Below are 26,809 nucleotides of genomic sequence, written 5' to 3' on the forward strand. Positions count from 1 at the left end.
TGGTAAGATGACTCGTATCCCAAATGTAACAAGATGTCTCTGTCACATTTCAGTGACTGTATTGGATGCGCTTGCAAGAATGGGATGTTTACAATAAAAATATAGCCATTCACTCAAGATAGATATTAAACATATTTTTAATGAATCTGTATATGCTTGTAGTTTAATTTCATTATCACTGCAGGGTCAGAAGGTTAATTGACAACAAAATTTGATTGCTTTACTTTTTTCTAGTTTTGTAATTTATGGTTCTAGGTGCGTCAGCAAAAGACATAGGCATAGTTGCAAGTGATCACTAATTGTATTTTTGCATAGTGATCATACCAGAAATAGCACGTTGCTATTTCAGCGGTTGCTACTCGTGAACTCAGGAGACTGGAATTGCAGCTATTGCTACTTCAAGATGTAACGAGATTTCAGCTACTCGTCAGACCATGGCCAGGCGGTGGAATGGATCCTCAATCCTTTGGGGGGGCGTGCTTGTTGGTTTAGATCGTGGAACTTCCAGAATTCTGTTTGCCTTGCAACGTCAAAATGTTGAAAAAGATTTTTCGTGTGAAGCCAGCCTAAAACATCTCTGTTTGCTACATTGTTACAGGTTTGTCACCCTGTTTTTTTTGTTTTTTTGTTTTTTTAGTGATTTAGAACTGTTGTGGGAAACACCAGTGCCCACCGCCGAGCACAGCACCTCATGTGGCAAGCACCAGCAAAAAGATGCAAAAGAGGGTTAGCAAACAATGCCCACGATGTAATAGATGCCACCAGCCCGACAACCCACAGGACCACGTATTGTAAGCAATGAATCCGTTGTCGTCGTTAACCTGTCTCGACCACGACATGCCGGCAGCGGTGGGATCCAGTGTTGCCCTTGAGAAGAACAAAGGCTATATAAAAATCATAGGAGACGAGTGAACATTACAGTATGCGCTTCTGCTATTTGTATTGCAGCCACCAACAGCTTCTCAGCTACCCTTGAATAGACCCTTTTCAAAAGTGACACCAGCTATACTATGTTCACGCTGCCAAACCAATCATCCGCCTCCCTCTTATCACCCAGTGATGTGATTGCAGCGCCAATTGTGCCAAACTGCACCTAAGTGCTTATTCTGCTACACTTGCTACATTCGATCAAAATGTGAGGAATTTGCACCAACATTGCACCAGAACTTAAGTTCAATTATTTAATACTGAAAATATAACAGCTGCAGGCCTCGCTGCCGGGGCGAATCGTTAGTGTAGGCTCGTGCGGGTTTTCAAGACTTTCGATAACCGTCTCAAATAACATACTATTCGATTTTATTTCGCACCAAGCACTGACAGTACTCGGAAGTTTCGCAACAAGTCTCGTTGTTTGTGGTCTGTTCTGGTGGGTTAGTTAGCTTTGTTGAGTGCGCTTCTCACCGCATAGTGGTGTAATGCAGTGAAGCAACAATTGCAAATTAGGTTTCGCTATGTTGCGTGTCTTGCTTCGCCACAGCACACCCGCGTACTAAGAGGAAAGGTACTCCTCCAGAGCTAGACAGGGTGCAAGAAGGTATATATGAACTCTTGTAGGTTTAGTTTTTATACTTCTTTTTTTTTTTTTTTCGTCTGAATTAAGAGTTGCAGTTTTGTTACAAACCCTCTTAGAACTTGAAGGACACATAAATGTGCTCAAAATGATTGTATTTTAACATTTTTTCAGTGGGATTTCGTACCTAAAATAATCATCCACAGCAGTCTGCGCTGTTCTTCATCAGTCGTCTTCTTGTTGCCGTGTCTGGTGCTTTCACAAGCAACTAAACAACTGGTGTTTGTTCTCCTAATATTTGCCATCTCTCCTCACATTTGCAGTGATATAAATGAAAATCAAGTATGCGGTTGTGCTCCAAAAGCTCTTTTTGCTTCTCCAAAGGAACTTTTGGCTGCTCAAACAGCTGCTCCAAAACGGTTATGACCAATCACATCACTGCTTTTATCACCTGACCCAACTCTTTGCGGGTGGGTATGGCCGGGAGCGTGATGATGTGGCAAAAGAGAGGCGTATGACTAGTCTAACGAGGGCATAGCTTCCACCACAGTCTCAGCTTAGAGGTGAACGGAGTATGGTAGCTGCAGCACCAATTATCGAAGTCTGCCATTATTTGGGCACACACTGTGGCCGATGTTGCTTGATGTTACAGAGAAAATTGCCTCATCTCAATTAACCTTATGCGAAATTGCTTGCTAGTCTGACAACACTGAGAGCGTCACTGTTTTAATGTTAGCAAGCGTTGTCGGCACTGAAACACGGTGGAGGGCAGTGTGTGATGGCGCGGCAGCTGTGTTTTCCGCCTTCTGACCATGAAACGGGGACGAACAGTTTAAACAACCTACCGCATCTGTCTGATGAAACTTTTTGAGGCCTGTGCACACGCTGGCGACAACCCGCAGTGTGTAAGCTTGTACAGCAAAGGCGTAGGACTTGCTCCGGTGCTTCGACGAGGTTGTTGCCAGCGTGCACAGGCCTCCTAGAGCTTCATCAGACAGTTGCGGTAGGTTGTTTAAACTGTTTGTCCACATTCCATGGTCAGAAGGCGGAAAACAGCTGCTGCGCTATCGTACACTGCCCGTACGACTCTCTCAGATGCCTCCACCGTGCTTTGGTACCGACGACGCTTGCCAACATTAAAATGGCGACGCTCTCAGTGTTGTCAGATCACCAGACAATTTTCATAAGGTCTATTGAGCCTCTTTGACTGGTTGCCATCTTTTTTTTAAAACATGGCATATATCGAAAGCTTTTGGTGCAGTGATTCGTTCCAGGTTGGATGCAAAAGTAACCGGAATGAATTTCTGAAAGGCGGGCTGTTTGTAGTACCAGCTTCCGCCGCTAGGAGCGCTTTGCAGCACCCTTTCCGAGCGAGTTTGCCGACATGCATTGTCTGTTATAAATACTTTTTTCCAAGCACTTCAAAATGTTTTTTTTTTTCAATGTCTGATATGAAAGAACAACATGGGGCTGTGAAATATTGCTTTAGGTAAAACTGTGCCAGAAACTCTTGTAATGCTTCAGGGAGCTTGTAAGGAAGATGCTAATAAGAAATTGCAAGTGGTTTTCTCGCATTGAGACTAGTGAATTTTTGGTCGATGACCAACCTCGTTCTGGGCGACCTTTAACCTCCCCAACTGAAGAAGAACACAAAAAAATTTGGGCATTGATCACTCCGAGTTTGTTCCTCTTGGTGAATCTGTTAATCAGGTGTTTTACCGGGGAATTTTGCGACACTTGAGAAACTTAGTAAGGCAGAAATGCCCCAATATGAGGGAAAGGGGGAATGATAGTTCCATCACAACAATGCCCCAGCAGACATTGTCCTGGCATGACACCGCTTCTCAACCGCCCGTATTCTCAGGACCTCGCCCCGTGTGACTTTTTTCTGTTCACCCGTATGAAAAGTCTTGAAAGGAAATCATTTTATGGATGTGGAAGGTCGTTCAAGTCAGACATTGCAAAAAACAAGGAATGATTTTGAAGTGCTTGGGGAAAAAATTCACAACATGCCGCTAGATCCTTAGCAGACGACGCCGGTCGGCAAACTAACTTGGGAAGGGTGCTGGAAGAGGTGGATGCTGGTACTACGAATGCCCGACCTCCTGAAATTTATTCCGGTTATTTTTGGGCACCCACTCATACTTTTTTTATTGTTGAAACTATGGTTCTATGGCCCAGTATCTTGCTTGGTGTAAATCATATCCCTTTTTGTGTTATACATATTTTCAGGTATTTTTTTTTTTAGAATGGTGAAGTGACTGTGATGTTGCATATTTTGATGATTTCATATGTTTGTAATGCATACATAACATTGTTTTCTGGTTAGACGTTCCCTGTTTCCATGTAAGTTCTCTGGTTTGTTTCATATTCAAAGGGTTGTTTCTGGCTTTTGAAAGTATCATTACTATAACTATTATAGTTCGATAGTCCGGTGCTGGAAAAAGACACCTTTTCAAATTTCCATTTCCACACTGTGTCAAAAGTACCTACAAGGTTGTTTTAGGAGTTTTATTTATTTTTTTAGAGGGAAATATTTTCAATATAAAATTGTATAATCAGATTTGGAAAATAAAATGATACAAACAATTGCCACCTGAGCACTTTCTCTTCATTATAGCCACTTTATATATATATACACAGTATAGTTTTGGTTGGAATTCCCTAATGTTTTGAGCTTAATACACTGTTTATATCAAGTGTCCCCATACTTGAAAAGTGCCAACCTTTTGTTGTCAACAGAAAACTGAGATTTAAAATAATTTGATATCGGTGTACATGTTCTCCGAATGCAGCAAACACACAAAAAAGAGAAACCTCGGCTATGCTTGTTGTTTCTTTTACAGGTACCCCAATCCTTTTTTTTCACATGAGTATAATTTAGGGGATTCTAAAGTGGAGCGAGTAGAGCGACTTATCGGTCACTCGATCAACACGGGAAAGCGTGCCGCCAGCGTTTGACCGCTACAATTGTCACCTATTCTCAAGCACTAAATTTAAGTGCTTGAGAAATTTAAGCCCAAACATATTTCTAGGCAAATTAAAATAGTAGAAACTTGTGTGCCTTTATTTATGGCTAAGGTAAGTACATTCATACAAAAAGAACAATGAAATTTCAAACCAGTAAAAAATTATTGAACGTATCAAATATGATACACTGGGCTTTTCTGCTACGTCCTTGCCAGCTGCAGTCTCGTGGCTTGTGGTATTCAAAGAAACAGTTGCGTCGCTTGCTCAGTCTCGGAGTTACATTGCATTTCGCGCACACAACTGTGCTAAATGTGTTCGCACTGGGCACACAGTTCCTGCATCGAAGTCGGTTGCTCGCCACAGTTGGAAGATGCCCAACCCCGTCTTTTCGAACGTCATCTTGGGGATGACTTGGCGTGAACTTCCTCTTCTTCATCGGAGGCGAAGGCAGACTGACCGGCCGTCCTCTTGGTGCTTTTCCAGTAGAGATCGGGCTTTCTAATAAATTGGCAATGAAGGTTCTCAGCTTGAGTGGCCGCTCCTTCAGCTGATGGCTTTGGCGCCTGTGAATATTCCACGCATTCACGACGCAGATGAAGATAGCATGACATGTGAGGTACGTGTACCAGCGCCTTGACCGAATGGTGTATTTGTACAGCAACACCTGATAATTATGTTGGTCGATCCCCCCCCCCCCTAAAACTGTTTTACATACCAACACTTGCCAGGCGTGTAATGTCAATGTGGAGTTTGGCCTTCCGGTCATACCGTTTGACTTGCTGAATCGACTCAACAGAGACGAAGTTTGACACTAGGGTGACAGCTTTCCTGTCAAACCAGCGAACTACCACAATTCCCTTGTCATTGCCAAATATGTAATCATGTGAGCCTTGGCCAACTTTTCTCAGAGTCTTCTCATCCTGGAGTTTGCAGTCTCTCAGCCGATTTCGCCTCGGAGTTCCAACGTACTGTATTCCTCTCGTTAACTCTTCAACAAGGTTCAAAGAGCTAAAAAAATTGTCAGCTGCAACCTTGAAGTCTTCATTTGAAGGTATTTCAGAGCACATGCTCAGGACAGTATCACCCCCAAGTCCAAAAATGTAGTTTTCTTTGGAGTGGCCTTGGTATAGTTCGAACTGGTAAAAAACACCGGTTGTGCCTGCCCATCCCCAAAGCTTGAAACCCCACGGCGTCGGTTAGTTTGGGATGTACTGTTTTAGCGAGCTCCTTCCTGTAAATAACACCATTATCTCATCCACCGCATTGAACTCTTCTTGTTCAATGCTCTAGAGGTTGTGCTAGGATAATGAAATCCAAGGACAAATCTTCCACAACTTCTGCTCCTTCACTTCTTCGGTGGTTTCCATGTTGTTTACAACATGCATGCATTGCATCAGCTTCAAGAAACGATTTCACGACCTCTTGTCAGCGATAGAATACCCTGTCCCATTCTCCCAGTAGCACATGATGTTCAGCATTTTATAAGCCCCATTTTCAGGAATATTCTAATACATTGCTCCAGCTCTAGCAGAGTTGTGTCACGGAGCTGCCGTATTTCTGCGTACTGTACACATTTGTTTGCTCCACTAGCATAGTGAGCATATCAGTACTTAGAAACTGGCGGAAAAGGTACAATGGTGAATCTATGGCCTCCGGCTCAGAGAATATTTTGGAAAATTCAGCATGACTGTTTTGGAGCAATTCCTTTCGCCATTTGTTGTATGGACGAGAAGACGAAGCTACAGATGATCCGAAGGAATTTTCTACGGTTTCTTCATCATCACTTGTCTCAGAGGGCTCAGCCGCGGCGGGGGGGGGGACTAATTTTCGTCACTTTCCGACAGATCACTAAAATCGCCGACATCTTCGCCGGCGACGATATTGTTCAATATGTTACTAACTTAGGAACCTAAAATTAGAAGGAAAAATCAATAAAAAAAAACGGTTAAAACGTTTACCATTCAAAGCTTTACCAAGAAAACGTATCAGAATTGGTACAAAAATTGTGCCATCAATTACGACCCACTGTATCGAAAATGATACGCAGAAATTTGAAGCAATGTTACTAAGCGGACGGGACTCAAACACAACAGCGAACGGAATAATGTGGTTGCGCAACACTTTCTGAGCCAAAAAAAAAAAAATGCCGAATATAGGACGGCTTGCTGTTTTTCGAGTAAAATGCGCCGACGCTATGCCTTCGAGCGAGCTGCTGCGTGCGGCCATCTTGCTCTAGCTGCCAGCGGCAGCCTGGCGGGGTTTTGCTGAACTACCCTAACCGGAAAACTCTGTCAGCGTATCAAAACCGATACTCCGGGCTTTGGTCTTAGCCATATAGTTATTACAATAATAGCTTTATGGTCTCAGCTTCACGCAATTTATTGTCACTTTTTGAGTTATCAAACTCAAGGTAGCAAATATGATACGCTGGGCTTTGTGAAGTATTTAGCAACACAAGAATAAGAATTATGTTACCTTTAGCCGATTACTGACTAGGAATGCAGATATTATTGTAACCTTTGCTGCTATTACACGTGCGGAACGAGCATGGGGCAACATGGCATTAGTAAGCTTATAAACTGCAGTAAAGTTTACATTTGGACTAGTTGGTAGTCTAACATATTGAGGTATTTAGCGCACAAGGTAGAAAGAAGAAGGACAAGACAGAAAAGAGCGCTACTCACAACTACGTTTACTGATAAAAAGGGAAGAGAAAGAAAACACCTAAATAGTCCGCCGCGGACTCGTGCACCTGCCACAGCTCCGTGAATGATAGCGGTTAGTTCGTCCAGGCTCGTGCGGGCCCTTCATTGTTTGTTCAAGGAATTTCCTTTCCTTGTTTGTAAGCGTAACGGATTCAACGCTAATACTGTTCCTGTCCTCACGAAGGATGTAGAAGGCCTCCAATACCTCGCGGGGCAATTTGTCTTTGTTCTTCCCCAAGATGTTGGTCTCACGGAATAATGGTCTGCATGTGCATTCCCTGCAATGGAGAGGAAGATTTCCGCCCACTGTAGCCTTCAAGGAGTAATCATGCTCCCGGAGGCGGTCATTGAGGTATCTGCCCGTTTGGCCTATGCAGCTCTTGCCATACGAAAGAGGTATCTTATACACGACGCCCGAAGCGCATGGTAGGAATTCGTTTGCATGCTTCTTGGTGCACGTGGGTTTTGTGGTACGCTCAGCATGCGCATTCCCTCCATTGCAAATTTGGCTCATTTTTTGTGGTGCTGAAAAAACTACTCTGACCCCATAGCGGCTTGCGACGTTCTTTAAATTATGGGACATCCTGTGCAGGTACGGTATTACAACTGGCCTTGTTTGCTTGACACTGGTCTTGCTGGACTGGAAGCCTTTTGCCTTCTTCACCAGAGCGTTTGCCACATCCGCCAGTAGGGCTGACGAATAGCCGGCTTTCGTTAGCCTCTCTACTTGCATGGTGAAGCTGGCTGACATAGTATGAAGACAAGACTTCCTTAGTGCCGAGCCCAGACACGTTAGAGCTATGCCCCTCTTGATGATTTTTGAGTGCGCCGAGCCGTAGTCTAGAATGTCTTTATTGGAACGTGGGCTGTACGACCAACAAACATGGGTGTCCGTAACAGTGTTCGATATCGTGTATGTATGTGCCCGTAACAGTGTTCGATATCGTGGTTGGTGTGTGTTGGCGCATGAGTTGTCATAGGTGCAGTACGTACGTAGTTCAGGAGCTTCAGGAGAGTAAGTGAATGAGCATTTTTTAGTGCAATTAGCGGTTACAACTACACCTCCTAGGTGGCACTAGCTGCTGCCTGATTCAATAAGCTAAGTGTTGTGCAGTCCTGTAGCTATTGATTACAAACGGCTGGCATACGGTCCAGCCGTCCATGTTCTGCGGTCCACTGGGCGACTGGGCTCCCTACGTGCCTCTCAGATTGAAAACAATCGTAATAATTGTGTCACTCGACCACCTAAATTATTGTTCTGTGTCGAAGAGCTGCGAAGTGCAGGCAGCATTGGATAACTGCGTCGGTTGAGGTAGGCTCAAACAAGAAGAGATAGGAAAAAAACAAAAAGAAAGAAAGAAAGATAGCGGGGCGTTGGTGCGAGTTAAACGCCTCCCGTCGGTGTCGACGAAGGTCCCCAGCGATTCATTGCCGCAAACGACAAGCATACGTTGTCTTCAATAAAGTCAGCGTGCCCATTACTCGCGTTACGATTTCTTTTTTGAGCGTTCTCCGCCGGCGGTAAAAATACAGTCAATCCAGCGAGATGCCGTCGGGTGCAATCGCGGCGATTCCGGCAAACACGCTGCCGTCCTCCCGGCTAATTGGTACGGTACTGGTGTCTAAGGACGGATGTTTAGAGTGTCTGATGGCGCTTGGAAGACGTCGAATAGGCGTATGCGCCCTATTCTCTAACTCGGCCGAAAAGCCGTGCCGTTCGCTAGGCCTTACCGGGGAATCCGAGCGTCGCTAACCGTCCGCCATGTTGCTTTTAGGGGTAGTCAAATTTGACTACCTGCTTTTTGACTACGTGTGGAGTCGTCATTTTTACCCTCGGGTCGTTACATTTGGGACAACTTTTTACCACCCCAAAGGTAGTCACATATCACTACCTTTTTTTTTTAGAGTGCACGGCACGGGTGTCCGTGCATGCCAAGTCGGCAATGTTGTGCTCGCTATTACATTACTCGCGCTTACGGTGGAATGGAGTGCATAACTCACTCTAAACAGCTGTCTTTTTGCATGCTGGTGAGCTTTATACATAACACTTACCTCGCATACCTTTGCGGCTCCTGTCGGCTTCAAATCTTTTCGACCAATTCGGTGCAGGAAGATCTTGCTCCGAGGTTCATTTTCCGTTCCAGAGGGAACACTAAAAAGATTTCCGGCCGACTTTTCCACAGGCGCAGCAGCCCGTCAGCCGCGGCGTAGCAACCGCTTGGGAAAGTGATGGCGGCCGGAAGTCCGAAACCGAAAGCAGGGTATCAAGTAACCACTGGCAAGTAGTGTGCGCGGCGGTTCTTCAAAGGATGGCGCCACTTTTCCCATGAAAGAGGGGCTTTAAACTAGGTACGATTACATCACCGCCCTTTCGGTTCGAGTCAAAACATGAAAGTTGCTTTATATAGCTACTGTGAGATGGCGCCACCGGCCCTAGTGCGACTCAACTAGGTCGGTACGTGCAGCCGCGCAATTCCCGGAGTGGCCGCTGCTGGCGAAATGGCGGCGTCGTGATCGCGTCTAGTTAGGTTCTCGAGTACGGATCGGAGCCATATTTTGAAAGCAGGCCACTATGGCAATGTACCATCTGGGTGGTTCTAATAACTTTGGCTAGGGCAAATAGCTAACAACTTAATTTGCCGATTCGAAGTCGCTAGGATTCAAGATGTTCATGCCAATGAATAACGCAAGTTCGTACCCTCAAGGCATCTAGCTTTGAGGTGTACACACTTTTCTTTCAATCGAAGCCAATCAAAGCGCGGCGTCCTTTTGACGTCACTGCAACTCCTGCGCAAGAAGCAGACGACGTCCTCTCCGCATAGTTCTACTTCTTTGGATGTACATCTTTGTTGGCATTGCCTAGTTATGCTTAAACTATTTACTTAATATTTTTTGTCGCACACTCTATTTACGTCATATTTCAAACATGGCAACCATCACAAGAAACCGGTCTATACAGTCGAGCATATAACCCTTTTCGCATAAAATCCAGAGTATAAACAGTAACAATGTAAAAAAAAAAAAAAATTACATTGGTAAATGGTTTTTGATGCATATATTATGTACTGGTATATCAGACGTGATCAGGAAAACAAGAGTTTCTACTTCCCCTAAATCCGCGGTCGCGCAGCTACAACATCATACAAAAAACAGCCTGCAGACACCAGAGAGTTTTAGGGAAGCGTGTTTTAACATCCGATACGGTACGGCGGGCCCTTCGGTATACGAACTGCTCATTTGGGAGTCTTCTGTAGTAGCGCATGCGCAGTTTGTACCGGAGCGCGTACCGTACCGTATCTGTTGTAGAAAAACGCTTCCCTAGAACCCCTGACTCTTTGTGGCGTGTTTCTTTCCTGTATGGAGGCTCTCCAGTCACATGGGTCATACAAACACAATGTGCAGACATGTGTGAAGCATGCATATGTGTGAAGAAACCACGATTCGAACATTTTTGAGACGTGCCCTCAGATCACTCTGTCATGTCTGCAGAGACCTCCGCGGGTCTTTTGAATGATGTACGAGCAGTGCGAGTGCGGCTTAAAATCTTCGAGAGTCACGTGATGTCAACACCGATTTTCGAATAATTGCATAGTGGGGCGCGCACCGTTACGAGTTGCTTGTTTTATGTGATAAGTCTTGTCTTAGAAACCGTAAATTTGTCAGTTAGTAAAACAGTAATGATTTTTTTTTGTTTTTTGTTTTTTGAATGTGTGTTACCTTTTGGCGTGAGGGCAGTGGCAACCAGGGTGACACCAAAAAAACCGTAGCTCCACGCCATGATAGGTATCCTTTTGAGGTACTTTGTGGAGCCGAGCGACATCGTGTACCCAACGGTTTCAATGGCGGCGGTGATGGCGAAGGTGATGAATGGGTTTCCACCGAGGGTTGTTGAAGACCTCGCAAAGCCGTAGTACACTATATACGAAAAGAAGCTGCAAAGCAGGTTTACAATGGAGAGGTTTTTAATTGCGCCTCTCATTTAGGATTTCAGCAACCACTTTAAAATTAATATAGTTGAATAGACTGTAATACCTTCGGAGCAATGTTTTATTGTAATGTGTCAGGTTACGCGTCATAAGCGTATAATTAGTCATTTGTAACTGCATTTTATTCTAATATATTTAAATGTAGTATAACTGCATTTATAAAAGTCTAAGAGTCTACTACATAACATGACGCAGAGCCAAGCCTCCAAAAAGCAATATAACATGGCATAAAGATAAAGACAATACATTACCTAGAAGAGATCACGTTTATTAGTAATCAAGTATTTCCACAATGCGCAACTTTAAACTTTAAAATAAATGCTTTGAAAGTTGTATTGTCAACTGTAATTTTGGTGACTGATCCAATCCCGTTAGTGAAGTGAAAAAAATATATAAATATATTATTACATGCACAAAACTACTTGAGCATTCATCCGTTGTTAATACGAGTGTTTTCTCACAACACTAGAGGTATTCTTGTATTATTAAGTTACATTTTAATCTTAAACAGCAGTAACAAGGTTTTACTCATCCTTAAAAATGCGGAACCCTTTCTGACTCCAACATCGACACCCTATTGTTTACACCATGAAACGATGTCATACACTTCATTTCACGCTCCACGAATATCTAGCTTACATGGCGCCTACTTTGTAATCAGCTTCCGTCTGATTGCGAGCACATCGGCTGGGATTAAAACCCACCATCTGAAGATCCGTAGGCCGGCGCTTTATCTCTGAGCCACCGTTGCTACTCTAATTTCAATAGAAGAGCGCAATTCTGAGACCAAGCTTACGGGAACTTTTAAACAACTACGATACTCACGAGCAGCTAGTAAGAAGGATTGTGTTCCTTCGGAGATATTTGGTCTTGAAGAGCTCAGCAGTAGACACCTTTCCGCGGACTGACTTGTCAACCTGTTGAAAGGAATGAATTTATAACCGTTTGGTATTGTCTATAGCGAGCGATCCCTCCTGATGCCTAAATTTTCAATATTCTTGAGTCTTCTAAGTCAATCTAAGTTAAGGGGCTTCGTGATTTACAAAATTAAATCACAGCAGTTATGGAATCCATTTGATTCTATTATACGCGTTGGGAGGTTTATCATTTAATTCACTGTACTGCCAATAAATTTATAATACCACTGAACACGCAATTTAATGACTTACTTTGTTTGGCTAAGGTCTGATTTCGTATATAGATATGTTATCATTGCAGTTTGTTTTTTCTTCTACTTGTTAAAGTAACCGATCGTTTTTACTGCGCAGTCAAACCTCAGTTAAACACTGGCTCCGAAAACAGTCACTTTAAGCGCTATGCGTACAATATGCACAGGCATGTGGCTACAGCCCTAACGAAAAATGCATCAGACAATCCTGGTGTGACAACAGAGAATCCTGGTGTGACACCAAAAGATCTGTTGTGCCCACCAACAATGCTGGTGTATCGAGCACACCAGCCTGGTGTGCCAACCATAAATGCTGGTGTACCCGCAAACCAGCCTGGTGGGCACACCAAGAGAGTTTGGTGTCACACCTAACGGGCTGTGCACACCACGCAGTTCGGTGTGACACCAGTGTTGTAGTTTTGTTGACTTTCCCCCCGTCCGCGAGCGTGTTTTGGATTAGTTTGTGTGACGCCCCTTCCCCCGACGTGATGCTTCGTTTCCTCCCGTCTTGGTGGTCACTGAAGACCACGCGGCGGGCTCCTTTGTGCTCAAGAAGTGTCCCCCTCGTCCCCGGCTTTTTACCGGGCGGCCTTAAGTAGCTTATGGTGCTCGCCTCTGCGGGGTTTCCCTTTCCCTTTGCGCCAGTATTCTTGTTGAAGTTTGAGAAAATAAAGGAGTCTTCTCTGTGAGTCGAAGCCGAAAATATCTGTGTTGGTGTGCTTTCCTGACCTCCGACAAGCTGAAGATGGTTAGACATGGTCTGGAAGCAAAACAACAAAACAAGCTAGTAATTGTTACAGTTTTTGGTGACGAAACCCGGGAATTAACGGCCACATCATGCCTACCACGAGCCAGGAGCGCTTCGACCACTTGAAGCGAAAGAGGACTACCCTGCGAGCCGCCACAACAAAGATCATCAACAAAATTGGCGTCCTGCTGGCCACAGGTCCAACCGACGTCGGTGAGCTCGAAGAAAGATTTGATATTCTTCCTATTTAAGGAGGCTTCCCTGAAAAAGCTGGACAAGAAAATCGAGCCATCTGTCAAATATGATGCCTTAGAAGAGGAGATAACTGGCGCGGAGGGGTACGTGGAAAAGGTCAGTGCGAGTCAACCGCAAGCTGAAAGGCCTAGAATTGTGGAACAGCAGGGCGTCCGGTTTTTCGACGCAGGGCAGTTGCTCCAGACAAGCTCAAGTTGATCACGGCCAAATCCCTACGACAGTAAAGCTTCTAAAGATTTATTGTTGCTATTTTTTTTTAGTAAAGTAATTATGACATCAGCGTTATTGTCAAACTTATAATTGTACCTTTTTTGTCAGTAAAGCAACACCCAGTCAACAAGTGCTCTGTTATGAAATTACAACAAAACCTGATGTCACACCATAACACCAGATTGCTGGTATCACACCAGAAAACCAGATTGCTGGTGTGAAAATGTCTCAAATTACATTTGTGAAAAAGTATGGTGTTACATCAAATCACACCAGCCCTCGGCCTGGTGTATTTTTCAATAGGGAGGGAACACATTTCTGTGAAGTATCCTGTTCACTGCAAAACACACGTACTATCATACATTGTTAAGATGATAAATTACAGATGTATCTGCATTCCTTGTGAGAGAGTAGTGAAAAATGTTAGGACGTCAAGGAAGCCTCTCCAGCGAACGAGACCAGTGCTAGCAAAATGATCAAGTGAAACTAATAGCTCATCAACTCTACGAAAATTAGATTTTCTTTGAACTTTCCTTTCGTGTCGTTACATGTTGGATGCGCTTTGCGAGGACATTTATGTAAATGTTACGCTAGCCTATGTTTGCAAATTTTTAAAGCATATAGAATAGAATATATGCAGCATTACATTGGCGTTCCTCTTCCTTTTTATTTAGCTCACGAGCTCCACATTACAAGTCGATTTAAACAGACTAACTTGAAAAAACGTACGCCAACTTTGGTCTCCATTAACCGGTCCACTTCTTTTTCGATGTCTTGCGGGCCGCGTCGGTTGAACTTCGCAATTTTCTTTATGGACGCGCACGCCTTTGTCTTTTGGCCCGTACTCAGAAGCCATCTTGGGGATTCATACAACCACCTAGAGGAAAACATAAATGCAAACGTTATTTTTAAAAAAAGCAGACTAACGACGGTGTTTCTCTCGCTCAAGAGGAACCTCTTAAAGCCTCAAAGTGGCAGCATACATTTCCTTAAGATACACAAAAGCCTTGATTTAAGAGAGATAGCACCTGAAACAACGGAGAGCGTTTGTCATTTGATGGCAAATATCCTCTCCCCCCCCCCCCCTCACCCCGCAGATTGGTTCGTCACACGCATGCGTGTGTTGCAGCGTGACGAGGAGGATACCGGGTGGAGAGGCTTGCAGTCAATCGACGCTTTCGCCCTGTCCCCCCCCCCCCCCCCCCCGGCGTGTATTGCAAAAAAGGCCCACAAACCACGTGATCCCTTGTGCTCTATTGAGAATTTCTGGAGTTCTTGTTATTATTCTATGTATAGTCATATACAGTTTAAGAAGCTTAGGATGTAGCCTATTATGTTCACGCATTTTGTTTCTTGCTTAGTTCCTCTGCGTTGGTATCAGATAATGCCACAGTCCCGTTGGCTGCAGTGCGATGATGAGATGCTGCGTCACACTACGCCACGCGTTTCTTGAGGCTGTCAGGGATTATGCTTAGCGCAAGTCCGTTCCCTTGTTGCGCAGGGGTTGCGGTGACGTCGGGACGCCGAGCTCTGATTGGCTCCGATTGGAAGGATAGTGGGTAGACCTCAAGGCAGCTACACTCTCAACAAAAGGGTAGTCGTAGGGTACTACATTTGGGACAGTCAGAAGCCGTCACAGATATCGCTACCCGCCCCCCCCCCCCTAGTAATACTAACGACCCTATGGCTAGTCACACGGCACGCAATCAATAGGTAGTCACAGTGAGCACCCCCAAAAGCAACATGGCGGCTGGCAAGCGACAGTGGAGCAATTAGCGGCGAGATGTTTAGGTGGCGCCCTCCTATGGTTCCCCTTTGTGACGTCATTACCTTGCGAACAACAAATTCGATGGTGTTTGTAAATAGCATGGTGGAAGCCTGAAATCATTGCGCTCTCAAAGCAACACGGCCAACACCGTCGAAATTAAAGTTCTTTCATTCCTCTTATTTCCGTCGATGGTATACCCTTTCCGACGTCATAGTCAGCTTTTGGGCCAATCGTGGAAGGCCGACAGCGACGCTTTCGGTCGCGCACGTCGCCAATACGAGTAAGGCCTAGCGAGCTGGACTGCTTTTTGCTAAAATACGATTCTCAAGTGCGTACGCCCGTTCGCTGCCTTCCGTGCGCACTAAAGCACTCCAAAACGCGCCTCGAAGCACCGGCACCACACCTATTACGAGTAGGGGCGGCGATGTGAGGAGGGGGCATTCGAGGGGGTTTGTTCGCGACTGCTTTTGGCGCGGCCGGCTGGATCGCTAGGTTGGACATTTGAGAAAAGGTACATGGAAGTGACGTAATGCAAAGGAGGAGCGTATCTTAGCAACACTCACGTGGCGGCTCTGCCCACTTTGACGCCGCTACGTCATCGCAAACTTGACACCCGTCAACCGTTTCAGCGACGTCCGGAGCCAACCACCGACGAGCCGAAGTAGCTACGCATTCCCTGAGGCGTCCCTACGCGCGGGATACGGGGTAGGATTTACTACGACGCTGGGAGCAGTTCCTGCGTTTAGCGAAGGAACGGCAACCAATTCTGTGCGTCGCTGGCCGTCGCATCTGTTCTAGTACAGGTAAAAGTATTGAAAAACAATCAAAAACTTTTGGGCGTTGTTAAAACAAACCGCTTTTTGTACCCTTTTGCAATACATTTAAGAATTAATTGGAGAGAAAGTTGAGCCAATATTATGCGGGATGTGCGCTACGCGCCTTCTTCAAACCAAAATGTCGAACCACGAGGAGCCGGGTGTGCCGGGGGCAGCGGAGGGGTCGGCGGAACCAACGGGGAGCGCGCGAGTGACGGCTGCTTTAGTCAGAAACAATTTTTTTATCTTTCGAGAACTTGCTATTGCTGTGCTCAAATAAGAATGTTTGGCGCAACATCTGTGATAATTCTTTCAATGTGGTCCAGTGTTTATATGGTGGTATGCTAGTCAGAGAATATGTATATTTTTTGTTCCTTTCGAAATTTAACTATTGTGCTCAAACAAGACCAGAGTGTTCAACAGGATATCTGTGATATATACTTAAGCTTGCCCAATTGCTTACATGGTTCCAGTCGATGCTCAGTTTTACTTCCAAGAATGAAATATTACATTCCATGTTATCACACTTTTATTCATGAAGTCACAGGTTTTTCTTTAAGAAATAAAGCAATTTTCAAAACAAACTACATGTGCACTGTCTTGAGATAACACAATCACCTAACTTTGATGAAGTACCATAAAAGAGATAATAAAATGGAGCAGAAGGCAAGACGCTTTGAAGCATTTGTAAAATGAAACAATGTCCATGACAACAATATCCCTGGTTCAATCAGCAACTAAGAAAGCAATCTCTGCAAAAGCAAGCATTTCTTTCTATAGGTAGTCTAAATTACTTCTGAGTTCTTTGCAGGGGCAATCCAGATGACCTGTTGGTCTGGCAGCTAAACCTCCGAACCTTTTCTGTCACTGTCGACTGCGTCTCGTGCCTCCTGCTCATAAAAATAAAAAAAGGCTGTATCGATTTCACCGCGATGCACTCGACACGTATCCGGAGGCAGCACGCTGGTTGTGTGACGAACTTCACAAGGTGTAGGAGCTGAAGAGAGTATGTAGCTTGTGGACGGCCATGACTGTGGAGCAGGAAGCGAAGTGTGCACTTTACGGCTTCCACGGGGAGGGCTTCACTGAGGGCAAGGATGTGACGGGGTCCTTGGTGGTCAGGACCTCAGTCGTGGTGGCGAGAGGTTCCCTGTCGCTGGCGGCGTCCGTGCTGGGCACCACCGCAGCGAGGGCGCTGAGGGGCTTCCCGACGGTGTCCCTGGTGGTCGGGACTACCGTCGTGGCGGCGGACCCCTTGCGTGTGGCGCTCCGCACGGGAACGTCTGCGGCGGGTTCCGAACCGGGCGACAAGGCGCTGCCTCAGAGCCTTCCCCCCGTCCGAGAGGCCGACCGGAAGGCCGACCGGAGGGCCGGCAGGAGCCAGCCTCTCGGGAGCCGACGCTGACCTCTCCGAGCTCGGCTCAGAACCGTCCGAGCTCGGCTCAGACTCCAACTCTGACTCTTCAGGGTCGGAGTCTGACTCCGGTTCTGGCTCGCTCAATGCAAGGCAGATGTTGTGGAGCACTGCACATGCCGAAATAATGGCGGTGGCTGTTGAAGGGTGGTAATACAGAGCCCGGTGAATTTGCAAACACCGGAATCTGTTTTTCAACAGCCCGATGCAGCGCTCCACAACAGACCTGATCGAGGAATGCGCCTTATTAAACCGGCCGCAAGCGGTGGAGGTCGCGTGGTTCCCGGGGACAGGGGTGATGAGCCAAGGCTCCAAGGGGTAGCCGCTGTCACCTGCACATGTTGAGGATGGAACATATTACATTCTTTACTTTTTAAAATAAAAGGCAAGAAAACAGCAAAAACAGCTGTGTGCAACTATGTCAATTATAATGTAACTTAAGTGTGCTTTAAAATTTTGTTAATATTTCTGCACTACAGTATCAGTTTACATTATAATTAATTAGCATCAGCTTGCCTGCAAACTCCCTGTTATTTCATGTAACTATGGGTTTTCCTGGTGGGTTGTATAGGATGTGTGCACGATTCCTCAGGGGTGCTGTGTTCTATGCAAGTGCATTATTAGGCCCTTGCATCCGACAGATAAAAGCTCTGTTGTTTTTGGGAGTGTGGCCGTGACCTTAGGCACGGGCAGAGCAGAACACGCTGGCCTTGTCTTTGGCAAGCAAGGGGATAAGGCGCCAGTTCGACGAACCTTTTTCCTAATCCTCGGTGGAGTTGGAGATGGGGAAAAGAGAGGGGCTGGTTAGATTGGAAAGGAGTCAGGTCCTGTTGGAACACGGAGGGTCTAATAGGAGGAGCTATATAGGCAGACCGAAGAAGAAGGGTCAGGGAAAAGAATCCAGTGTGTGGGACAGAGACGACCCGAGGACAGATTTGGCGAGCCCCAAGTGGCCAAGGAGGAATTGATCCCATTCCGTAAAAACTGACGACCGACCATCAAAGCGACCAGGCGAGCCCCCAGGGATCAGTGAAAGAGCTCCAACTTCATGCAAAAACCAACCAGCAAGAGGGCACAGGCAGACAGTAACAGTGAGTGGGCCGAACCGGACAGCGACTCGCACTGCGGTCGCATGTCTTGCGTAGTCTATCACTGTCGTGAGATTGGTGTAGTGTGGCTTTCCTATCCTGCAGAGTGTGAGAGTTATGTGGACATAAAAAGAGATTAATGGCGAAACTTTGGGTGTTGTCTCACTTCAAGGAGTGTCAGCAACTGTGTCTGTGTGCCTCACAACAAGCACAGTACGTGTAGTACTGTGGCTTTCAAGCAGTGGGAGCCACCGTGTGCGTAAGGAATGAATTTAGTATGCTCACCAAGCAGGAACCGGCCGTCGCGTGGCAGCTGCCCTTGCTCGAGTTGGTTTCGGAGCCAGGAAAATTGCCACACGAAGGAGTCGTGCACCGACCCGGGATACCGTGGGTCGATGCACATTATCCGGCAGTCGGCGTCACACACCTGAAAGTGAGAGAGATATTGACATGTAATTACCTGAATCCACAAGTAGTAGATTGTACTTATGGTTCACAAAGCAGTCGCAATTTCAGAACCTTTTAAGTTATTTTGTCTGACACATGCATGTCAACACACCTTGCTGGATGCAAGGTACAACTAACTACCTTAAAACAAAAATAATGTTGTTGTTTTTTTTGGTTTTTTTTTTTACGGAAGCTTGCACGTTTTAACTGACAAGCATTATTTTTGGGAGAAGCGTCTCACGGCTCACATGCTACGTAGAGCACACGCTCGCGCAGTCGTGAGACCCCACAGCCCGCAGTCATAAAACGGCATACTTAAACCGTATCGGCAATACGTTTTTTTTTTCTAGAGATTTGGGGCGCGTTTTGACAACGTAACATGAGTGTACTTACCACCATCACGTTGAGGGCGTAGAAGTACTTGCGGCACCAGTACGCCGCCTTCGTGACGGTGGGGTCGTTCTTGGACGGGCCGACGATGGAGACCATGGTCCCGTCCACGCAACCGATGACGCCGGGTATCCTGCCGAGCAGCCTGAAGCCCTTCTCCGCGTCGAACCTCTCGCTCGGCGTCTCGGGGAAGTGGATCCAGCCACGCTGGACCCCGAGACGACGCACGATAGCGACGGACATGGCGCGGACCGCAACGCTGACTGTCTTTTGGTCCCGCGCTACGTGTTCGTCGCTCGCCACCATGCCTTGGAAGCTCCCCGTGCCGTAGAAGGGCAGTGGACACAACACTTGAAGCTCCACAGTCATGACCGTCCACGAGGTACGCACTCTCCTCACCTCCGGTTCCTCGCGAAGTTCGTCGCACAACCACCGCACCACGATCTTGGGCAGGCGGTATTGCTTCCGAAAGATCTCCTCTGGAAGCTCGAATGCATCGCGGTTTTCCCGATACAGCCTTTCCAGCGAAACAAAAAAGCTCTATTAAAGAAAAAGACGAATTGACGAGACGGTGACGCCTCGCCGCCGAAAAGAAGCTGCCAATGACATCTAGTTCCGAGCAGGTACCTTTTGAAACGTACTCGGTACAAAACGAAACGTCATTTTGTTGTCACGTCCGGTAGCCGACTCCGCCCAGTTTTGCCGACTCCACCCACATTTTTCTAGGGAAATTACGTCACTTTTGCTTCCAACCAATCAGATGTGATGACGTCACTTCCGTGTACTAAAAAAAGGAACATGTACAATGTCGAACCTAGCTATCCTGCATTTACTCCGCGGCCAGAAAACATTCAAAGAAGGAATCGTATAGCGACAAATGAAATTATGTCTTTATTGAAGAGAGAATCTGCTTGCTGTGCTTGCCGCAAGTGATCCGGCGTTTTCGGTTGACAGCGGCGAGGCGAGGCATCACCGATTCAAGCGGCGTCGGTTCCGATCGTTCAACGCTCCTGCTCACCTGGTAGCATTCGCTATCCACTTTCAAGTCGCTGGTAATCCCCACCACGTCTGTGCACGCACTATTCACTGCACGGAACACCCATTCAACTGGCTATGGGACTGATTCCACTGGGACGAGAGGCCAAGAACCGAACCCTTTGTGGCTGCTCCGTGGAGCCATGGAGTGCCTCCATGTTTTTCACTCAAATAAGTAGACACATAAACGCGCGACTCCTTGAATTGGGTGGCGACACGCGCCACCTAACGGACAGCGATCAAACTAAGAAAAAAGAAACCAACAGTTTTTGCACTGAGCGCCTCGCCAGACATGCACGTACTACATGTTCCACACCACACTTCACACATACGCAACAGACAGACACCATACGATATTATACATGAACGCGTTCACAAACAGCACGAGGTACACCATGGAATATTAACACTCTACATTCCTATACACACAACTAGTCGACACCAGCAGCTTATATACTGCTGTATTTTCTGCTACCGATTAGAATGGTGACCACTGTCATATTTTGCATAAATACGAAAAGACTGTGGAAGATTTATCCGTATATATTATTTTCCTCTACTGCCCTTATGAAAGCGCTCGTATCTCTAATGTAATCCATTGCAAAAGTGAACTGCAGGTTATAAATCAAATTGAAAAGTCGCTACACGTCACGTTTTGATCAGTTTCGTTTTCTCGCTTGCCTACACTTCAAGTGTACAGAAGCCTGTTTAATTAATTGCATTAATTATCGAAACCAATTTATGCAATCACAACTTTCTGAACACGTTGATACATTTTCTTTTCTTTTTTTACATATCCGAATGACTTCAGCGGCGGTTGAGTAAATGTTGAGTACACTGAGCGCGCGCAAGTGATTCCTGCGAAGCCCGTCCGCCGGTCGTCCACCCCCCCGAAGCGTTGTTACAGTGGCGTTGTTTCAGTTTTCTTTTTTTTTTTTTGCTGTAATTGTTTCTGCTCAAGCCCGTGTCTTTCAAGTATGCGTTCTACGCGCTCGCGCTCGCGCTGAGGGGACAGTGCAGAATTGCCGCTTTCGGGCCCGTGCCTTCACCTACAGCGAACGCGAAATACGCATGCTAAATTATCTGAAGCCTAATTCAGACAGTTGCGTTTGACTGCGTTGCGGCAGCGAGAAACAAGAACACCCCTGCTGCTTATATCGCCTGCCAAGACGATTCCTTGAATTGGATTCCACGCTTCATACGAAGCACAGATGTGCCGGCGAGTCGCTATCGGTTCTCGACGCAACGCTGTCAAACGCATTCAAACGCAAATGTCTGAACCGGCCTCAAGCATCAAAGAACGCCGAAAACATAGTTCTCTGCGCTGCACCTGCTGGCTCCTCCAGCAATACTTTTTCTAAAAAAAAAAAAAAACTAATTTAAATAGCACGTGTATGTTTGCCAACGCCTTATTTTCAGAAATTTACTCGGAATATTTCATATAGGTAAAAGGAACGCGTGCCGAAAGGCCTGAAATCCTAGTCCCCTTCAAAGTACTCCACCTTGGATGACACACACATGTTTGAAGCATTTTTTTAAGCATTTTTCATCGAGTATGCTCGATGCCATGTCCCAAATGAGCCAGTGAAGTCGAATCATATATCCCAAGACAGAGAAATACTGAAATACACGGGCATGATCCCAGATATCTGTGTACGTTCGTCCTGTCCGGCCTCAGTCGTGGTGTCCAATGCTTCATACTTCACTGCACTTAAAGCCAAAAAATTGGGTATGACAGGCGTGCGAGTTCGGCGGAACCGAGGAGGCCATTTGCAACTGACCTGCACGCAGAACTGACCGATCAAACCTTTAATGAGAGCACGCTCTTTACTGAACCGCACAATAAAAGACGACAAGAGTATCTCGTCCGGCGAACATTCCAGTCAACTCACGACTGTGCGTAGCTTCCTGTGCTTTTCTAAAGATTTGGTTAAATTCCTCGAGCACGACGCCAGCTGCGAGCTGTTTACTAGCAGTACATGGTAAAACCCGCGGCGGAAGCAAAAAGGACAACCGCGATACTTTTTATCTGCCTCGGGTTTTAGTGGGTGCCTACCAAGGTTGCCTGTACTTTTTGGCAATGTTTGTTTTCTGCCAGTTTAGGCAAACTGAGTCACGCGCCTGTTTCGACCGCTTCAAATTTGAATCAATGGTAACCAACGCACAAAGAAAAAAAAATTCAAGTACTCTTTGATATTTTTGAAGTGACGTTTAGTATAGAACGACTGAATACACTTGAATGTTCAATTCAAGAGTTTATAAAACGTGACTACCCCATGCTTGTCACTTGCCAACAGGGTGGTAACGCTCAATGGCTCGAGCCCAGTGGGTAGTTAAGTAAGCCTGTGGGGTAATTACAGCCGTCAAAACGAATGATGACTAGGGGGGGTGCTCTCTTTTTCTTAGAGTGTAGCCTTAAGAGGGCGCGGTACCTCTATTTATTCGTCCGTTTCAGCCACCAGATGGCGCGCGGCTCGAAACGTGGTTGAACGCGCAACTTCTAGATGGCGCCAGTAACGAGGTGTGAAAAGGCCCGCGTTATCCGCTGCGTGAAATAGATCCCGAAATCTGCCGTGTTCTCCCGGCGGAGGAAGTTTCTGCATCCCTCGCGCGCGCTTGGTATGTACGCGCGGTGACCGAGTCCGGCCTCTGCGCTGTGTGATGCAGTGGGTGGCGCTCGTTTCTGTTCGGAGGTAGGAATAAAAATGCCGGTCCCCTTTTTTACGACGCTCGTTTCTATAGCTTGTTTTTTTTTTTTTTTATCTCAAGTGACCTACAGTACCGCCTGTTCGAAATCGTCCTTTGCGGTGAGCGATTGAGAGTCAGGTTAGCATTTTATTTGGGTCAGCACTACACGTTTAATGGAGACCTCGGGCGGCGATGTAAATATGCATTGCTTCCCAAAGTGTGTCCAAGGTGCGCAATGACAATTGGAAAGGGTATTGAAGGCGCGCGACCGTCGGTTGGTAAAATACGTGCGTTAGATTCACTTATTCAGTCTAATCATTTTTGCCAACGTCTTTTATCTGTTTCGACAAATGACATGGTCGAGTCTATTGATAACCTTAGCTAGATTGGACGTACGGAGTGTCCGGGCTTTAAATAAATTTGCTTCGTTTATGTGAATGAATAACTGTTTTCTCTTTTCCGTGCTCGGTGCTATGCAAAAATCGCTGAGATGTTATGGTAGCTCAGTGTGGCGGCGTTTTGCACGCTGACTCGCTATTGCATTCGCTGTGCACAATATGTGTTCAGATGGAATGTGCCAAATCGTATTTCCGATCGATATGATAGATTTACTTTGCTACAGTGTTAATTATATTTTCCTGATTTAAACTGGTTCGTCCCTGATCTGAGCCTAAGTTTAAATTCGAAGGGCAGACAGACTTAGCGTCGTAACAGCCGTAATGCGCAGAAAGAAATTAGTACCATGAAAGAAAAACAAAAGGATACGAGGTGGCTCACTGTTATAGAAGTAATGAGCGTGCAAAGGATGGGATACGGTCCATTCGTCACATGCACACTCGTCACAGGACGATTGGTCACAGGACGATTCGTCACACAGGAACATTCGTCATAGGATGACTCGTCACGCGGCCAACCGGTCTCACAATAGTTCGTCCCCCCAAAAATGTATTGTTCAATTTGGTTCGGGCGGACAAAGGCGAAGAATTTGTAAGGAACGTTTTAGCTTCTGATTCGGTCCCGAACATTGAATGTTGGTTGGGCCTCAGAAAGTCGGTCACCTCTTATCTTAGCATGTCTTTCGCTTCTCGAGGTCAAAGAATTTGTAACAGACGTTCTAGCTATCTGGGTCCGTCCTGAACGGTGAATGCGGAGGCCATAGAAGAGCGTCTATTTTTGAACTACATTCAAAAGGATGGAGGTGATCGCAACAGAGAGAGCCATGATGCTGCACGAGGGGTACTCGTACAGATTCGGCAGAAGGAATTCCGATACTTGTTGGTTTTGTCGAATAGGTGTATGCAAGGCAAAACTAAAAACTAATTTGGCTGCCAGTCGGATTATTGCTCGTTCAAGCCTGCAACTGAGATCAACCTGCTGAAGGCCCGTAATATAATGAAAGGAAAAGCGGATGAGTATTGTAATATTAGTTTATATAACCATTGGTTTACGTGACAGTGGAAAATTGTGAAACTCCTCATCAGGGTATGTGGGCAGATGTTGAAATTTACAATTTACTATCGTCCCCTGCTCGATCAATGAGACCTGTTGCCCGCATGACGAGTCATCCTGTGACAAATGTTCCTATGTGACGAATCATCCTGTGACCAATCGTCCTGTGACGAATGCGCATGTGACGAATCGTCCTCATCCCGCAAAGGATGCCATCGTACGTGTTTTTTTTTTCTTTTTTGTTTTTTTAACTCTCCGCATTGCTGGGAAACGCTCAAGGTACCAGCAAAGACAGCGAGCTGGCGTGAAATTTCCATCGAGCGGAAAACGAGTGTGACTTTTATTTCATCATGCGCTTTCATTTTGATATGGCTCAAATGGGCGCGAAATAGTAACAGGTAAGGCAACAAAATTTAGATGTTAGGTCTGGAGCACCGCCATACTCAGCCGTGTTGGGGGCATCTCTCGCGAGTCAATACGGCAAAGGTATTGCTCGTCGAACTGTACGTGAGAGTTATCCATTTCAGCGAAACCTTGATTTCGCAAAACTATTGTGGCTCGAGTCGTGGCTTCCAGTACTTGAAAGCCACGAGCGAGAAATAAATGACAGTTGATTTTGAAGGACAATCGCGACGTGGAAACCCATAAAAGAGAGTTCCAATAAGACGAGAGCTTCCCCTTCTCTTCAAGTGCGTGGGTTACGCTCTCAATCCTGCACCTGTGGTAACACCGCAGGCTCCTAAAATGGCTTTGAAAACGTTCCTGATCCCAAAACCTTTTTTTTTTTTTTTTTTTTGGCGAGGCGCTATTTCATTTTTTTTTACTTTTTGTCTACCTTGATACCCCATCAGCGCAAAAACTACCATAAACTAAAAAAAAAAAATAGTGGGCATACAACGACAACGCACCCACTGGGACCCGAGTCAAGGCAAGAACAACTAACTACTAAAAGGGGAAAAAATCATGTTCGCATACACAGACAGAACGCCTCCATCGAAAGAAATGAATCATGCGCTTGTTCTGCCAGTTTCGTTGTGCGTCTGTCAAAAGCCACAAAGGAGGAAGACAATCAGCGCCTGCACCGCTCCCTTCCACTCCCCCCCCCCCCCCCCCCCCACCACCCCTAAAAAGAAGAAAAGAAAGGTTTCTTGGGCGCGCGCGCGGTCGCCCAAGCGATGACCTTGGAAGGGTATGCGATTGTAGCACGTTTGTCCCCCGGTTGTGCCCCTGTCTCAAATGCCACGGTCCGTTTCTCCCAAGTGCCCGTCTTATCTTCCCGAGTATCAACTCCGCAGTGATTCTGAATCATTCCGATGCTTTCCAACATTGCAAAACTGTTAGACGAATATTTGCACAGAAGTATACTCTGTTCGCAGAACTATCTACGGCGCTAAAATTCAAAAGCGCCGAGTTGGATTGGGGAACTCGTGTAGGTTTAGCTCATCGTTGGAACATTCTTATTCGCTCGATGAACTCCACAAAACGTGTAAATATTAGAATGAACTTTCCAGAGAACGATAGTTGTTGTCGGGGTTCCAGGCGACCGGAAAGGTCGCAATTATTGGCTGATTAAAAATTTTATTTCATAATCACAATCGTATCATCAAGGGCACGCCATTTCCTCATCACTTCTTCTACGAAAAGAGTTGCTGTATTCGTAGCACACACAGACGGAAACGGTTGAGACTGCCCAAATAGGTTCCCGGACATTTCATCGAACGCCGTTTCGTCGAACACCGTTTCATCAAAAAAATGGACGTTTCATCGAACGCCGTTTCGTCAAACGCCGTTTCATCGAATCGCTGACGGCCGTTTCATCGAATGTCTTTTATATAAAAAAAAAGTGTGAAAGATGCTCTTTTATGCATGGATCGAGTGCATTTTCGTGTCATTCCCCCATTTCATCGTCAGGTTTTTTAATGTCCAAACTTGTAGCTGTTACAATTTATTTTGATGCAAGTAACCCATGAGGATATTTGTACCGATCTTTATGTTTGTTTTGAACATTGTGCTTATCTGTTCACCCCCTCTGTATTACCCGATGGGCCTTGAGGCTATTGTAACAAATAAATAAAAAGTCGCACTCCCGGTAATAGCGCACTCCAACTAATGGAGGCCAGAAGGCGACTTAGGTTTTGCGCAGGCGCAACAACTTTAGCCATG

General features: G+C 46.0%; 1 protein-coding gene across 1 annotated transcript in view; it reads right to left on the bottom strand.

Moving 5' to 3' along the window:
* The window catches only part of LOC120848892 (organic cation transporter protein-like), a 104,856-nt gene that overhangs the window by 59,177 nt on the left and 18,870 nt on the right, over positions 1-26,809 (bottom strand). The window contains exons 5-7 of the mRNA XM_040220965.2: positions 14,282-14,429; positions 11,997-12,088; positions 10,903-11,117 (exon numbers count right to left, since the gene is read on the bottom strand). Coding sequence (XP_040076899.2) covers positions 10,903-11,117; positions 11,997-12,088; positions 14,282-14,429 — 455 coding nt within the window. The remainder of the gene's footprint in view (positions 1-10,902; positions 11,118-11,996; positions 12,089-14,281; positions 14,430-26,809) is intronic.

The sequence above is a fragment of the Ixodes scapularis genome, unplaced genomic scaffold (genome assembly GCF_016920785.2).
Source record: "Ixodes scapularis isolate PalLabHiFi unplaced genomic scaffold, ASM1692078v2 PGA_scaffold4__175_contigs__length_147842914, whole genome shotgun sequence".
Classification (NCBI taxonomy): Eukaryota; Metazoa; Arthropoda; class Arachnida; order Ixodida; family Ixodidae; genus Ixodes; species Ixodes scapularis.